This window comes from Excalfactoria chinensis, chromosome Z, assembly GCF_039878825.1.
Source record: "Excalfactoria chinensis isolate bCotChi1 chromosome Z, bCotChi1.hap2, whole genome shotgun sequence".
In the NCBI taxonomy this organism is placed as follows: domain Eukaryota; kingdom Metazoa; phylum Chordata; class Aves; order Galliformes; family Phasianidae; genus Excalfactoria; species Excalfactoria chinensis.
In genome coordinates, this window is record NC_092857.1 from 17086346 (window position 1) to 17103832 (window position 17487).

Below are 17487 nucleotides of genomic sequence, written 5' to 3' on the forward strand. Positions count from 1 at the left end.
TGGCTGATTTCCATGCTGTGTCTTGCTACAAGGCTCTGCTCTTTGAGCTGTAAGTGAATTCAGCATTATCCCTTTGAAAATAAACATTTTTCAGCCAGTCAATTGCCAGAAAGAGGAAAACACTAGTCTGTGTTGCTGTGTGATCTACCCATGCCTACACCCTAATGTGGCTCCATTTGTTTTTACTCATCTATCCTTGCTTCTCATAGCCCTCTTGGTGAAGACACTGTCTTCTGTGGGATCACCCACCTAATTAATGGGGAACAAATCCTCATGAAAACTGTAAAGGCACATGCAAGGTGAGGAGGTGGTTTGAGATAGCCAGTACAGCTTCACTGTTACCTTTATCAAGTAACCTTAAAGAATCACGTCCTTTGTAATGTGCTTCCGACGGCCCCGTGGCCAAGTTACGCACTGCTTACACCAATGTGGTGGGTGGTAAAATGGCGTTTAATTAACCTCGTGAGTCCCTTATATAGGGCTCCTATTTCATCTAATACATATGCATTACTGAGCATGGGAAGACCTATCGCGTTACAGCACGAGATCTCGCTGATGCCTAATACAACATTTCCCCCTCCCCATGCTCAATAAAGTCATGTCCCGTTACAACGCGAACGCTAGTCCTAAACCTAATATATAAAAATGTTAGTCTCCATATAAATCTAAAATATATAAGTTATCTAAAAAGTGAGGTAGACAAGCTACAATTCATGCAGAGGTAGGTAGTGCAATGTCTAATAATATTAGTGGTTTTCTAATTATTATATCCAAGGCATCTTGGGTTTATACAGTTCCTTCTTCTTCTTAAAGCTTATCATATATCCGTTGGCACTCCATTTTGTCATTAAATATTCTTTCTATCATACGCTGTAAACAACCCTGGATACATTGAAACACACAAGGTAGGCAAATCATTAAAGCTAAGAAAACTAAAATCCCTATAATTAATACTTTAAGAAACTGTTTAAGCCATGGGCCAATATTACCAAATAGTCCATCCAGCCAGCTGCCGAATGCATCATCAATTGCAATTTTCTTGGTATGCTCTTGCATCCACTCCAACTTCTTATGAATTGAATCACTGTGGTCGCTCAGATTGAAGCAGCACATCCCTTCAAAGTCCTTGCATCCGTGCCCTTGGGCCAGTAGCAGAAAGTCTATCGCAGCTCTGTTCTGGAGAACAGCATGTCTGATGTTATTAATGTCCATCAGGAGTTCCGACAAGACCATTGTGGTGACATTAGCTTCTTTCGCAGACCAACAAGCCAATCTCTCAATTTCTCTCAGCGCCTGGGCTGCAGCTACTCCTGGGGCTAAGATTGACGCAAAGATTCTGGCTGTGGGACCCCACAACTGAACCTCATCCCCACAATCCCGATCCAGATTTTTTATTGATCGTTTCTGGCGTTGCACTCGAACCATGCTTTTCATAACATTAATCACCGCAGAATGATTGGGAGCCAACAGTGTCAATTTTCCCAAATAACACGGACCCCCAACTGGATTCTTTGGTATCCCTTGCCAAGCTCTATCCCCACATATCAAGAATATACCCTTAGGAAGAGCTTTGGCTGTACCATTGCTCCATAATCCTTCCCCAGTCAAAGGTTCCTTCCGAGCACAACAACCAGAGCATGCTAGATTGTCAGGACCCCAATAGCATGAGATATTATAGTTGGACCCGTTAGGATGACGTACCACATGCTTCTGATTGTAAGAGAGCCAATTCCCACCCTCCTTTATGCAATGGTCTGCAAATGCATTCTCGGAGCCATCCCCGGAACAAGGGCGAGAGAATCCCTCCACCCTTTCAGCAGAAAAACCACAATATGCCCCTGACAACCTATATGTGTCATATCGAATGGGGTTAACTAAAGTGAAAGTTTCGGATCCAATTCTTCTCTGTAATGGTGTCCTATTCCCAAGCAGGCCCTGCCATACCTTATGATTAGACAATTGACCCGGTGTCTTAAAACCCGAAAAATATAGACATCTAACTGGACGTTCCCACTTCTGAGTTTTCTTATTCCATGTTACATTACCGACTGATTGGGATCCAAGCAGCTGCAACTCTGGTGGATCCCATGGTAGGGAGGTATTCAAAGATCTAATAAGGCATGCAGACATTCTGGCCCAATGAGTGAAGTTAGACTCAAACGCCTTCATAAAGAAAACTGTGCTCACTGCATCTTTCTCGCATTTGTTCTTTCGCACATATCCGTTAAACTCCTCTGGGTCCCACCTGGGTACACCAATAAGGCATGTACTAAACGGTGATGAGGCTGACTGTAAACTCAGGCAGAAATCTTTCTGCCCAGTTCGATTAGACCATGTGACCCAAATATTTTCTGGTTGTGACATGAGATGAGCACCCTCTCCCCCTGTAACAAACACAAATACATAAAAACACACAACAAGCGATACAACAAATGTCCTTCTCGTAGGTACAAGCAGTGGTTCTTTATCTGTTCCTTCCTTCTTTCCTGAAGAGTCACTTCGCGGTTGCGGCTGGCGGGTTCCCATCAACCATGCCTGAAAGGAAAGTACTCAGCTTTCGATTAGTTCTCTGTTTCTCCTAGATCACCCTTATTGGCGATTGCCGTATCAGGCTTTATCTTTCTTGACGGGACCCATAAAACTCTTCCCGATTCTCTGTCTTTTACTGCAGCATAACCTCTGCCCCATACTAACACAGACCACCCTGATTCCCAGGTACCATCATCCTTTTTTATCTTTACCGGTGGCCCCTCCTCGATGATTCTTGGTTGCCAATGCTTTTGCATCGGGGTACGTTTATTATCTCCTCGCTCAAAATGGTTGACTGCATAAAGTGCTCGTGCCAATACTTCTGCCTGCTGGGCAATTGGGATCCGGCCTCTGTGACCATCCCCCTCCCCAAGGACACGTATCTTATCTTTCAAGACACGGTTGGCCCTTTCGACAATTGCTTGCCCCTGGGAATTCCCAGGGATTCCTGTCGAATGTGATATTCCCCAACGCTCGAGCCATTCCTGGGTGGATCGTGAGATGAAGCACGAACCATTATCAGTCTTGATATGCTGCGGCAAACCAAGGACCGCAATGGCAGTGGCCCAGTGTTGCTGAGCTGCAGGAGAGTTAGCACGTGCATGTTGTGTGGCTATGATGATTGTTGATGACGTGTCGATCGTGACCGCCAACCATTGCTTTGGAGCCATACGTTGTTCTACAGTAAAGTCAGTCTGCCAAATGTCTAGAGGAGAAAGCCCCCGAGGGTTAACTCCCGCCCCTAACACAGATGCTGAATTACAATGCGGGCAAGTTTGAACCACATCTCGAGCTGCAGACAAAGGAATGGAGCACGTTCGTGACAAGGCTCGTGCTCCAATGTGCAGGGTAGAATGTAAATCACGTGCTTTCTGAAGGGTGAACACCTGTCCACCTGCTACCCGGTCAGCCACTGCATTTCCAGTTGTAAAAAACCCCGGTACCTCCGAATGACTGCGGACATGAAGAATAGCCACAGATGCAGATCGGGAGGCCAGAGCCTCTTCCAGCAGGAAAGCGATTTCAGTGCTAGGCACACCCTCATTGCCCATGCGAAGCAACAATTTTGCCACAAAGGCTGAATCAGTGACCACATTACACGGAATTTCTGGCCACAATCGTAAGGCTATTGCTACAGCCCTGGCTTCAAGCACCTGAACACTGACTGTTTTGTCTGTGATCATCTTGTGCTCCCATTTATTGGATGAATTCTGCCAGACCACTGCTCCCTGACCAGTGGCAGAAGAGGCATCTGTAAATACAGTTGGTCCCTCCATCGGGGTGTCAAATACCCTGAGTTTTAATGAAATTTGAAGGGGTTTTGCAAGATCAAATATCGGCAATGAATCCGAGTAGAAGATTTTACCCCCAAAACCTTGCAAAGCAAGTAGAATGGCATCAGGTAGAGGGTTAACATTTCTAAAAGCACTTGGCATGTATAAAACATCTGGTTCTTTTCCCAAGGCTCTCACAGCAGCGAGCCTGATTTTTTGAAGCAAAGTGGATAGCTGCTCAAGCCAGGAGGTGAATGCTCTCACTGGCTGTACAGAGAATAACCACCAGAGCGGACGTGGCCGGGAACCCAAAGTTTGTCCGAGAATCCCTACCGCCCCATCTTGGCATTTGGTAACTGCCCCCTCCAAGGGTAAATCAGGATTCCATCGAGCAAGAGCATTTGAGGAGCAAGCCTGCAGGATTTCCCGCCAGGCCGAGTCCATCTCCTGTGTCCATGCTCTCTCCTCTCTGGGATCCGATCCCTTCAACTGGTCATAAAATGGTTTCATAATTCGTGGAGGTAGACCGAGGGCATTGCGCACCCACTGAATAGCCCCCACTAGCTTCTGGACATCCCACAAAGTCCTAATGTGGGGTTTAATATCCAAGCCTTGGGGTGCTACCATTGTGGGTCCAAAACGGTATCCCAAAAATTCAATCCCTGGCCCCCTTTGAATCTTCTCTTGGGAAATAGTAAAGCCCGCTGTAGTGAGAGCCTCAACCATCCGCCTTTCCAGGTCATGCAATTGAACCTCACTAGGAGCTGCAAGCAACAGGTCATCCATATAGTGAGCAATTCGACAATCAGGTAACAATATTCGGACTGGTTCAATCACCTTGCCCACAACAAGTTGGCAGATTGTGGGAGAACATGCCATACCCTGAGGGAGCACCTTCCAGTGATACCTCTCAGCAGGCTCTTGATTATTAAGGGTGGGTACAGTGAAAGCAAAGGCCTCTCGATCCTGGGCAGCCAAAGGAATGGAAAAGAAGCAATCCTTAAGATCAATAACCACCAAAGGCCAACCTTCTGGTACAGCTGATAATAGAGGACTGCCCTGCTGCACCGGACCAAAGAGGATAAGCTGTGCATTAACCATGCGAAGGTCATGTAGGAGCCGAAATGACCCTGAGGATTTTCGAATAACAAAAACAGGAGTGTTCCAAGAACTAAGAGAGGGCTCCAAATGGCCCAAAAGAAGTTCTCGTGAAACCAACTGCTTGAGCGCTGTTAATTTTTTATAAGGAAGGGGCCACTGATCTACCCACACAGGACGAGCATCCTGCTTCCAGCGCAAAGGAATGGCATGATTCATTGCCAATAGGTAGACAGTGGCCCTCTCTATAAATTTGTCATGCGGACCCCTAAGGCATCAAGGAAGTCCCGGCCCAAAATTGTGCCTGGAACAGACCCAATCAGAAGCTCCATAATGACAGGCTTGTCCAAGGAGCCATCCCTATTGATAACAGTGATCTCTACCAATTCCGCTGACTCGCCAGTTGACATTGTACCCCCAACCCCAGAGATGGTTGTCGCTGAGTTAAGCACAGGCCAATCTGGTGGCCAGTCCTTTTTTGCTACCACCGTAACATCTGCCCCTGAATCAAGCAAGGCAGTGGTAAGGATGGAGCGAGGGATCTTGTCATATTGCAAATATCCCATATAAGTCAAGATTATATCGATTAGGGGGCGTTGGCTAAGATCCATAGTTAACGCCACCGTGGGCGAGAGATTTGGTCTCTCCCCCTGCCTGAGTTCGACGGGGTGACTGGCCCAACTTCTTGATCGTGGGAAGGACCCTGGGCCCAAGGTGCCTTCCCAATTTCGTTTCCCTGCGGCATGAGAGTAAATCTTCGGCAGAATCGGGCTTCATGACCCAGCTTCCCGCAGGCTTGGCATTTTTCTCTAACCTTATACCGTCTCTCTGGAGCTGTACACTGGTTCTTGTAATGACCTATCTGGCCACATTTAAAGCAGGGGTTCTTAGATTGATTATTTTGTGCGGTCATAACCGAAAGCCATGCCTTTGTCAGGCCATCACTGGGCAATGGTGTTGCTTGTTGTTTGTCCAGCACATACTTAATAATTTCACCCGGAGTCTCCAGATCATCAGGAGCCGCCCGAATGATATCTCTAATATTCTGATGAGACTTTTGCTTAAGACAATCTTTTATAACGGAAGATAATGCTTCCTTAGGTAGTTCTGATCCTTCTACTGCCTGTATCAATCGATTGGCAAATTCAGAGAATGTTTCTGAGGGACCCTGCTTTATCTCTGACCACGGGGAAACAGGTTCTGCTTTTCTTACAAAGTTTCTAAAAGCAGTAGAAGCCGCCCCCGTGGAGGCAAGTAATTCTCCCGGACGGAGGAGCCTAAGCTGCTTCTCTGCAGATCCAGCCAGATCTGCATCCGTTCCTAAAAGCCTCATTAAACTAGTTTTCGGATCTCCCTCCTTCCCATTCGCTGGGTGGTTCGGATCACAAGCAGTCTGTGCTACAACAGCCTTAAGTTGTACCGTCCACTCCTCCTTCCACACAGTAAACTGTACTGGTTCAAGGACAACTCTCATAAGGCTTTCAATATCATATGGCAGTAGGGGACCCGGGGCCATAAGAGCCTCAAAGGTACTCATAGTCATCGGGGACCTCAAGCCCTTTTTCTCAATTGCCTCTATAAACCGAGTCACTGCTTTCGCTTCCAAAGGCACCCAAACTGGTCCTTTCTTCTGGACGACTATCGGAAACACCGCCCAGTCCCGTTCCTTAAGCCCCAACCCTCTCATTGATTCACGGATAACCGACCAATCGGTGGGCTTGCGAGAATCCTCTCGCTCCTCCCTCCTCCGGGGAGACGCGACCAATTGGGTGGGGGTAGGCGGAACCTTTCGTTCCTCCTCTTTTTCCTCCCCCTTCTGGGGAGGCGGGACCGACAGGGCAGGGGTAGGCATTTCCTTTCTTTCCGTCCCTCTCTCCTCCCCCTTCTGGGGAAACGGGACCGGCAGGGTGGGGGCAGGCAATTCCTTTCTCTCCACCCCTCTCTCCTCCCCCTCCTCGGGAGATAAGACAAACGGGGTGGGGATAGGCAATTTTCTTTCCTCCGCTTTTTTCTCACCCTTCTCGGGACGAGATCCCTCCTCCGGAGGTGGGTCTGGGGGTGGCTCAACGCCTCCACGGCGCGCCTCCCCACACGACTCTCCCTCCCTCGGACAAATTCCATCCCCCTCAGGCGAGTAAAAGCTTTGCAAAGAGGGGTATAGGCGGGGATAATATGGTGGCGCCTCCCCAGATGACACAACTTCCGCCTTCTCTTCCGGAGTTGTTTCGGGCGCGGCCATGGCCATTGTGAAAACGGCCGGCGTGGCCGGCGCCATTTTGGGTGCAGAGTCGCCGCCAGAAAGCGATTCCTCCGCACCCCCCGGGACCCCGGACGTCCCAGTATCCAGACCAAAAACCCCAGTCGCGATGGCCTGGACTTGTTTCTCCTCCTTAGCGGCTTTAAGAGCACCCAGGACCAAACCCCAGGTTTTTAACTCCTCCGCTTTATACTCGTGCATTGCTCTATGGAGCATGGCAGCGGTGAAAGAATCCCACCGCTCCGAATCGAGCAGATTACTAGGGGAGGGTAAAATCTGCGCCACCTCCAAACAGGAGATGACGGCAGCTATATCCTTCTTAGAAGGAACATTTCTAACGCAGTGAGTTTTACAAACTCGTGATACTACCTTAATGACGGAATCCATTGTTTTTTCTGGTGCGCGACACCGTACGTCCTTGCACCCTTTGTATATACTCGAGACCTGTAGTCCCGCAGTCTTCCACGGTCCTCGTTTTCTTACGACCGAACCGCAGGTCATCAGCTGCTTCAATTTCCGCCCACCGAGGCGCTTCTACGGGATCTAACCGTAGGACTTGCGTCCGCCACGCAGTTAGCCGTCGCACACTACCCCCAGGACGTGCCTCAGAGAGGGCACCAAATGTTACCTTTATCAAGTAACCTTAAAGAATCACGTCCTTTGTAATGTGCTTCCGACGGCCCCGTGGCCAAGTTACGCACTGCTTACACCAATGTGGTGGGTGGTAAAATGGCGTTTAATTAACCTCGTGAGTCCCTTATATAGGGCTCCTATTTCATCTAATACATATGCATTACTGAGCATGGGAAGACCTATCGCGTTACAGCACGAGATCTCGCTGATGCCTAATACAACACTTCACCAAGGGCAGATTACGCCTAACCAATCTAGTGACCTCCTATGATGGCATCACTAGACAAAACAATACTGACTAACATTATTTATCTGGACTTCTACAAGGCCTTTGATATGGTTCTGCACTGCATTCTTATCTTTAAACTGAAAAGATGTGGACTTGAAGGGTGGACTATTCAGTGGATAAGGATTTGGTTGTAGTAGCCTCAGCCAGATCATTTTCTGTGGCACTGCGTCTGGGTGAAAGCCTGCGATAAGCAATGTTTTTTCCTGGTCTGCCCTGGGACTAATACTTTTCTACATCTTTATTAATAACCTGGATAGTGTAATTAAGTGCACCCTCAGAAAGTGTACAGCTGAATAGTGCAGTAGATACAACTGAAGGAAGGGGTGCCATCCAGAGGAACCTGGACAGGCTTGAAAAGTGGGCCCTTGTGAACCTTAATGAGGTTCAACAAGGCCAAGTGCAAGTTGTTGCATATAGGTTGGGACAATCCCAGATATGTATAAAGGATGAGAGAAGAACTCATTGAGAGCAGCCTTTTGGAGAAGGACTTGGGAGTTCTAGTGGATGAGAAGCTTGATGTGAGCCAGTAGTGTGCACTTGAAGCTTGGAAAGTCAACAGTATCCTGAGCTGTATCACGAGAGGGAAAGCCAGCAGGGGGAGAGTGGTGATTGTCCCCTTCTGCTCTGCCTTTGTGAGGCCATATCTGGAGTACTGTGTCCAGGTCTGACAACTCCAGCATAAGGAAGACACAGAGTTGTTGGAGCAAGTCCACAAGAGGGCCACAAAGATAATCAGAGGATTGGAGCATGTCACCTACAAAGAAAGGCTGAGAAAGCTGGGCTTGTTCAGAATGGAGAAGAAAAGGCTCTGGGGAGACCTCATTGCAGCCTTTCATGAAGGAAACTTATAAACAGGAGGAAGACCAACTTTTATGTGGGATGACTCAAGTCACCAGCTAAAAAACTAAGAATTCCAATCTCGTTGATGATCTAGGATTACCCTTAGGTTTGCAGGCCTGTTTCCAAGAATAAAATATGCCTGTACTCAGCTGATGGTCTTTCAAAGTGGTTGGAGAACCTCCATCTCCCTTTTAAGTTATGGTTTCCTCATCTTATCCAGCACAGATGATATTAACAACAAGGCCAGTGCTTACGCAAGTCTTTTTGCTGACCATGCAATCTGCTGTCCTCTCTGAAGATAAAACAACAGAGGTTTTGTAGAGACTCAATAGGTTGTTCCTGGATTCAGTAAGCACTGCATTTCAGACCTGCACTCCAAAACTGGAGGTACTTAGATTATTTTTATTCTTTTTCTGATCTTTTAAAAACACTCATTCTTCAGATATATATATAGCAAAGGGTAGTCTTCATAGTCAGGTCAACCACATTTTGCTGAGAAAGCTTGCCCTTGTGTTATTTATAGACTAAAGTCCTGAACAACTTGGTTCATTGTATTCTTTGTCTAAAGCTAGGCACACTGGGATGAAAACATAACCTTATACTTTGGGCACTCAGACCAGTCATTCAGAAGTCAATTTTTTTTAACAGCTTTTATTCCAAAATGACAGCTTATCAATTGCATCTACCCATTTCTGAATATTCTGTGCCTGATTGGATCAGTGTGACAAATGCACACAGAATCCAGAGAACTCAAAAATTTATTTTTGCTAAATCTTCACAGAGTAGCACATGTCCTACCATTTTGATGTCAGTGCAAGTGAGAGATGCTCAGAGAAGGAATGCAGGCCTGCAGAAGGGCACCTAGAGAGCAGTACAAGGATTTACAGCTGTTTCAACCAGTAAGTCAACTTCAGTGGGGTCTCAACTTAAAAAATCTCTTGGCAAACACATATAGCTTGGGAAATAAACAAGGAGTTAGACTAATGTGCAAGCCTGCAGGGCTATGATCTTAGTGGAATCGTGGAGTCATGGTGGGATGGCACTCAGGACTGAAGTGTTGGAATGGAAGAACACAGGAGCTTTAAGAAGAACAGGCTGGAGAGGTGAGGTTGTCCTCCATGTCAGTAACTGGCTGGAGTGCATGGGGCTCCACCTGAGGATAGATGAGCTACTAGCTGAGTTTATGGGTGAGGTTTAAAGGGAGGGCAGGGACAGGTGACATTGTAGTTAGAGTCTGCTACAGCAAGCCAAGCAGAAAGGGTGCTATGCTGCAGTGAGCAAGTGTCTGTAGGGAATGTAAAGATCATAGGCAGCTTTGGCTTCAGTGACCATGAAATGGTAGAGTTCAAGATTAGTGCAGCAAAAGTGAGTACACTACAAGCTCACTACTCTGGTCTTCAGGAGAGCAGACTTTGGCCTCTTCAGGGATCTGCTTAGTAGAGTACCTTAGGACAAAGCCTTGGGAGTAAAAGAGGCCCAAGAAATCTAGCTAATATTAAAGATTTAACTCCTCCAACCTCAGGAGTGATACATCCCCACAGGTTAAGTGTATAAAAAATGCCAGCATGGCATTGATCAAACAGCTAGACAAACGTCTTTGTCAGCAACATGGACAGTGGGACTGACTGAGTGCACTCTCAGCAAGTTCGTGGAGGATGTGAAGATGCCTGATTTGTCTGCCACACTAGATGGAAGGAGATGGCAACCAAAAGGACCTTGACCGACTTGAGAAGTGGGTATGTGTGAACCTCATAAATTTCAGCAAGGCTAGATGCAAGATCTGGTACCTGGCTAGGACAATCCCAGTCTGGGTGGAGAATGACTTCAGAGCAGCCCTCCAAAGAACAACTCAGGGGTGCTGGCTGACGCGAATCTTAACAAGAGCCAGTGATATGTGCTTGCAGCTTACAAAATCAACTGCATCCTGGGCTGTATCAAAATAAATATGGACAGCAGGTAAAGAGAAGTGATTCTCCCCCTTTACACTCCCCCTTGTGAGACTCTTTTGAGTCTGTACTGCATTCAGCTCTGGGGCTCCCAAACATTAGAAAGATATGGAGTTGTTGGAGTAGATCCAGAGGAGAACCACAAAGATAATCAGAGGACAGGAGCAACTCTCCTACAAAGAAAGGCTGAGTGAACTGGGCCTGTTCAGCCTGGAGAAGAGAAGTCTCTGGAAAGACCTCATTGCAGACTTTCCAGTACTTAAAATGATTCTACAAGAAAGTTGAGTTGAGACTCTATATCAGTGTGTAGTCACAGTACAAGAGGTAATGGTTTAAAAGTAAAAATGGGAAGTTTTAGATTGGACACTATGAAGAAATGTTTTACTCAGAGGGCAATGATGCACTGGAATAGGTTGCCTTGAGAAACTGTAGATGCCTCATTTATGAAGGGATTGAAGGCCAGTCTGGATAGGGTTTTGAACAACCTGATAGAGCAGGAAGTGCCCCTGCTAGGGCGGGTTGAAACAAGATGATCTTTATGATCCTTCCAATCTTTTTTAAAATAATACCTAATGGAGAAATGACGGTGCACCTAAGCAGTGTATTTTAATTAAAACCTAGTACTGAGGTGTCATATATTTGGTCAAAACTAATAGTTATCTCCACAAAAATACACATCTAGTATGAATGTTCTGTAATCCATCTTTTACACATGCCAGATGACAGAAACTTGACCTATCTCCTATCTGTATGCTTGCCTTTCTGTCATTCTTTATTTTCTTTTCTGCTTTCTACAGAAGCAGTATCCAAGACTGACCATTAAAAATGTTCCAGTTCCTGAAAATTATGAAAACTAATGGGCACAGCTCAAAATCTGTGTAAAAAAAAAAGCACATCTCATGAGCATGGAATTCATTGTGTCATTCACATTACATTTTATTTAAAATAAATGATCAAATGTTCACTTATGTGAGAAACTCACCGTGTTTTGTGATAAAAGATGCCATAGAAAACAAAGTTGCTCTAGATTTGGAGTCAGATTTTATGACTCACACATCAGCAGCTTATTAAAAAGGGTTTAATGATCTGTTATTAGAGAGGGCTTAGGTTCAGAACATAGGCAAGTGTCTCCTTCCTGGATATTGGGCCATTAATTATAGCACAGATTTTTAGAAGTCTTGCACACCACATAGTGACATTGTTTTCTATGAAAATTTAGTATGGATGTTAAACATAGTGAGGAGGAAAAGGAAATAAACTCACTGAACAAAAACTGACTTTTAACAGCTTTCATCTGGTGGTAACTGAATCTTCTTATGACAAGACAGTGGGGAGTTCCCCACAACAGCTAATATCTGTGCTAGAAGCTGAAGTAGTCAACACTCCTGGAAATTATGCAACAAAACTACTTGCACACAAAAAGCTTTCTGTGAAATTAATAGCCCACATTAATTCCTAGTGAGACTCAACTGAAATCAATGATGTTACACCACTGATGAATTTGGACAAATTGTTTTAACAATTACCTACTACGTAACAGATTAGTGAATTCCACTTTAATCAGCAGGCAAATCTATTAGGTGGAATATGGCTAGAAATTGTTGATGAAGGAGATTTTGGAAGAGATGGAAGGCATGGAGATTAGAGAAGAAGAAAACAAAGTTTCTTGTTTTATGCTGTCACAATTTATTTATTTATTTATTTATTTATTCCCAGTATTACTGTTGGAGCAAAATAACCAATTCAAAGATACAGAAATTAAGTGTAGTGGTTAGGAAGTAGGAAGTTTTTGTTGTTCCAGAGTATTTGGGGAAAAGCAAGTAAACTCTATAGGTCTCAAATCAATAAGACTGATTTTGCTTGCCTATACTTGTGCTTAGCTATACTACCCTTCATGAAGATTGAGAGAGGGATGAAGAAAGTAGGACAGAAAATCCAGAGAGATCAAGTAAGTCACCATTTTTTGAATCTGAGTTAATAGAAATGACTGTGGGTCTTGAGTTCTCTTGTGTATGGGGAGGCACGGTTTTCAGATACAGTTTATTCACTGCATAGCTGTAGCAGAGAGAGGAGAAGATTAGATGCCTTCCTTTATGGAACACACCAGTGTCACATAAAATCCATCAAATATAAAATGGAAACAGATAAACAGACTTAGATACATGAAGAAAACAAAACAAAAATTCCAACTCCATGGCATACAAAACTATGTAAACTAAATCAACACATAGGACCCTTGCTATTCTCGGAGACTGATTTTCTGTTTCTTTACTGGTGTGTGCAAACATGATGATTTTAATTGCACCTTACAACCAGGAGTCTGTCTGACGGACTTGAATACAGAAGAATCCAGAGATTCTTCTTTCTGAAAAGATGAAGAAAGTACTGGGATGAACAGCATTTCACAGTATCATAGGGGATGTAACTTAAAATCTTAGAAAGTGCAGAATAACTGGAAATAACGCCTCATTATTCTTATTCTAAGTACATGAGAGGCTGATAAAACACAAGATAATGAAAAGTAGTCTAGATAGCAGCAGTGATATGAATGATAGGTGATTGAATTATTTTATTGAGAATGGCAGTTTTGCTCAGAACTGCAGAATCAGATAATGGTCACACAGGTGAGAAGAGACCTCTGGAGCCTTCTAATCCAATATCCTTCTCAACGCAAGCCCATCTGGAGCAGGTTGTTCATATTTAGATGGGTTTTGAGTATCTCTGCAGATGGAGAATTTCAAATGTTTTTGTTTCAGTAAATGACCAACTTTAGGGTGCATTTGATTTTTTCCTTATTACAAGTTGGAATTTCTTCTGTGCTAACTTGTTCTGTTGCTGATTATCTTCCCACTGAGGACACCTCTGAGAATGCTTTGGATCCATTATCTCGACACCTATCATTAGGTTGTGACAACAGTAGGGTCACAAGGTCTGAGGCATTACCCCCTTCACAGTGGACAGCCTCTCCTTGCAGGGTAGGTGGCCCTCAGACAGGCTTGTTTCGATTCGGCAATGTCTCTCTTTGCTGAACACTATGTGCAGGTTGTATTAACACATGGGCTATTGTATGTCTTTTGCTCAACTTGAGCTAACACCTGAGATACATGTACATGAAGATTAGGAAAAATAGCTGTTCTGCCATCATATTTCCTACCTTTACCAAAATATTGGTTTATTTATTTTTAGTAGATTACAGTGATTAATATAACAGTTTCCATGCAGTCAGAAGAAAACTTGAGCCTTCCTTCTTGAGCTGAGAAATCAGGTCCATCTCCTCCCTGAGTCAGTGGTCCACCAGCAAGCTGCTCAGATCTGTTCATAGGTGCCTCTCCAAGTTTACAACACCTTAGGTGCTCCGTGGTTTTGCTATGCACCTAGTAGTAGTTTATGTAAACCAGAATTCCAGCAAAAATAGGATTCTCTGTGTGCACAGCCAAGAGACATCAAATTCAGATAGAATTCAAGCACTGCAGAATAGTTGGGAAAAATAACAGGGAAGTGGAATTGCACATCTTTATAAGCAAATCCAGCAGAACCCACAGGATTATCACCTTTATATCCTGATACTACAGGTTCAATTTAAATTTTGCCTGTGCAACGTGGTGTAGGGAGCCTGCTTTGGCAGGGGATTGGATTCATAGAGGTCCCTTCCAACCCCTACAATTCTGTGATTCTGTGATCAATTAGCACCTACAGACCTGAACTTACTTCTCATGACCACTTAAAAAAAATGCATGGCGTATTTGAATGTAGCCTAAAGGAAAGCCTCTTTCACACTGAATTCTTCATACTTTTGGCTTAGCCTGGAAGATCTTATCTGAGCCTAGTATTTAGTGAAAGACAACAGAACCTCAACAGCTTTACTATCTTTGTTTGCTTTTTAAATTTAATTAATTAATTTAGCCTTTACAGATTGCTGGGAGAGCATTAGGACTAATACCCCAGATAAAGATTTGCTCAGTAGAAATAATTATCTTTGCTTTAGGCTGGAGCACACAGAGAGATGCTATGTTTACATGGAGTAAGGTCTTCATGCAGATTTCAGAAAGGATTAGTGGCGCTGAGAGTTATCATTGCAAGTTCAAGCATGCTTCACTTCTTTTGTGGCAACTTCTAGTTTGTGTGGAAAGTCACTCTTAACTTAGATTTCCCAACCTGGCCTCCAATTGTAAGTCTTCCCCTCTTCAAAACCCAGTTCTGTAGACAGTGTGTCTGGAGAACCTTGTGTGAGGGAGAAATGCGTGGATTCAGGTTTCCTGATGCATTCTCAGGGATAAATCCACAGGGCTTTACTTCTCTTTGACGAGAAGAAATGAAGGAACCTGTGGTGCTGGGGCTCTCTGTAGGATCCAAGCTCTCTCTCAGCTGTTTGCTCATTGCAGGAACAACTGACCCTGTTGGCCAAGCAGATCTGGTATCTGAATTCCGCCTCTCAAAGTGCATGGACTGTGTCATGGAGGCCTATGGCAGGCTGGTAGGTCACATCCACTGGCACTCAGCCTCCTTCAAAACATCTCCTTTGTGTAGCTCCATGAGGATGGAGACAGCCTGTTTTATCTTGATTCCTTTGCGGTACCAAGAGAGTTCTCTAAACCCAAAATGAGCAAGATTTTGTTGTTGTTGTTGTTGTTTTTTAGTGAGATTGAAAGTCAGGCATTAAGTACAGGAGTAAAAACAGATAAAATAAAACATAAGCAGCAATTTCTATTTAAGGCTACATATTGAATGCCTTCCCATTTCCTCATCCTATCCTTGGAGGTGTCCCAGCTCCTGCCATCAGACTTAAGACTTGACCAAGATTTCCACCCTTTTCTGCCTCCTGGGCAGCCCTGAACAGCAGTCATGAGAGATGGGGAAGAACCTCCTCCAACTCCTCCTTTCTTTAGCTCAGTTTCAGGCTGCTGCTGAAGCATACCCAGGGACTAGTGGGTGGCCTGTCTGCACAGCCATTATCTGTGCTGTTATCTCATTGTTCAAAGGGCTCCTGGTTTCTTCTGTACCACTCATCTGGGCCCAGTTTCCTCCCAGGAAATCTCCTCCACACAGCCTCAGCTGCTCCTCCCTGCCCAGATGAGGCATCTGGGAGGCGCTGAGCTTGCCCACATGTCACCTTCCTGGTACAGGTGACACCCCACCTATATGTTGATGAAGATTATTCTCTCACAAAAACTTGCAGGCTTCAAAACTGAGTAACTGTGAGGTTTTGGAAAGATTTTCAATTATTATTTTTTGGGCTTTTAGACACAGTCACATTATGTGTGAATAATGTTTAATAATTCCTATAGACGAGGAAACTAAACAACTGTTCATCTGCCAGCAGTGGCTTTTCTTACAACACACCAACTGCTTCTGACTTTATAGAAGATTAAAGTAACTACTTGTACATTTTTGTGGTTAGGAAACCCCTTCCTATTCACTTAAAGTCATTGCCAAATCATGAAAGCATTGTGTATGTGGAGACATGAAATGTCTAATTTCAGTCTAATAAACAGATCCAGACTTTCAACCAGTGTGCCTGAAACAACGTGCTTCATTTAAGGGAGTATAAAGAAAGTAAACAGCTTTAGAAAGTTAAATTGCTCATTTACCGAAAATTTTCCATTAAGGGCGATTCTAGAGAACATGACAGGAGGTCATAGATAATGAATAACATATTGCTATTTGATTGTGCCTTGTGCAACTTTTAAAATGATATGGTCAGATTGGCTGGGGGTCAGAAGCAGCGCTGTGAGTGGAACCCTTGTTTTCTCTTTTCCCAGTGACAGTCTCCCACACTTCCTTCACCTTACTTTTATGTAATATTACAAGTATAAAAGCCTCTTTATAAAACTATTTTGTAAAAGTATTTGCAAGTATAACATAACTTCGATTTTAGATTTAGACCTCAAGAATTTAACAGGGCATATGGCATTAAGTAGGTAGGAACAGACCCTGATTTTGCACTGTTTCTGCAGCTGTCTTGCCTTAAGACGTTTTTTGAAACCAGTAGAAAACTTGGTCAATCTCATTCAGTTTTACCCCACTTTGTACTCGTAATTATTAGATAAATTTTGGCATGCAGCAAAAGGGATTTTTGCTGTACGCCAATATTAAAAGAAGAAAATGGACAAAAACATCAATGATTCACAGAACTTAGGCCCCCAAAATTAGACTAGAGCTGTTAGGAGGGTGAGTATTTTCCAAAACATAAATACAGTTTTGTTTTAGCAATGCTTGAAATGTAGTGAGAGTAATATTTCTCATGGCATTTTGGCCTTTCTACTTCTGGTAGGAACCAAAACAGAAATGCAGAGACATGACAACTGAATGCTGAAATTAATTCAACAGCACATGGAAAATACAGAAGAAAGAAACAGGGAAGATCGGCTATGGTTAAACAGGGAAAGACAGTGACAGGAGAGAAGCTCATCTTGCAGGTCCATCCAGAATAGCTAGCTCTTCTCACAGCCTTACCATACAAAACAGTAAGCTTTATCCTCCTGTGGACTGGCACATCCTTGTGAGCAAGAACCAGCTGAATTGTTCTGAACCACAGGAAAATAATTTAGAGCAGCTCAAAAATAGTGCTGCATATTTTAGCTGAGGGACGAAGATCTGACCTGCTGGATGCTCTAGGCAGCT

General features: G+C 44.3%; 1 protein-coding gene across 1 annotated transcript; it reads right to left on the bottom strand.

The window, feature by feature from the left end:
• Positions 1–408: 408 nt before the first annotated feature.
• LOC140263946 (uncharacterized) lies at positions 409–7780 on the bottom strand. The gene is made up of 2 exons (XM_072359303.1): positions 5518–7780; positions 409–2535 (listed from the first exon to the last, which is right to left on the bottom strand). The coding sequence occupies exons 1-2, from the start codon at positions 7657–7659 to the stop codon at positions 808–810; spliced, it is 3870 nt and encodes a 1289-aa protein (XP_072215404.1). The 5' UTR covers positions 7660–7780; the 3' UTR covers positions 409–807.
• Between the last annotated feature and the right edge of the window lie 9707 nt (positions 7781–17487).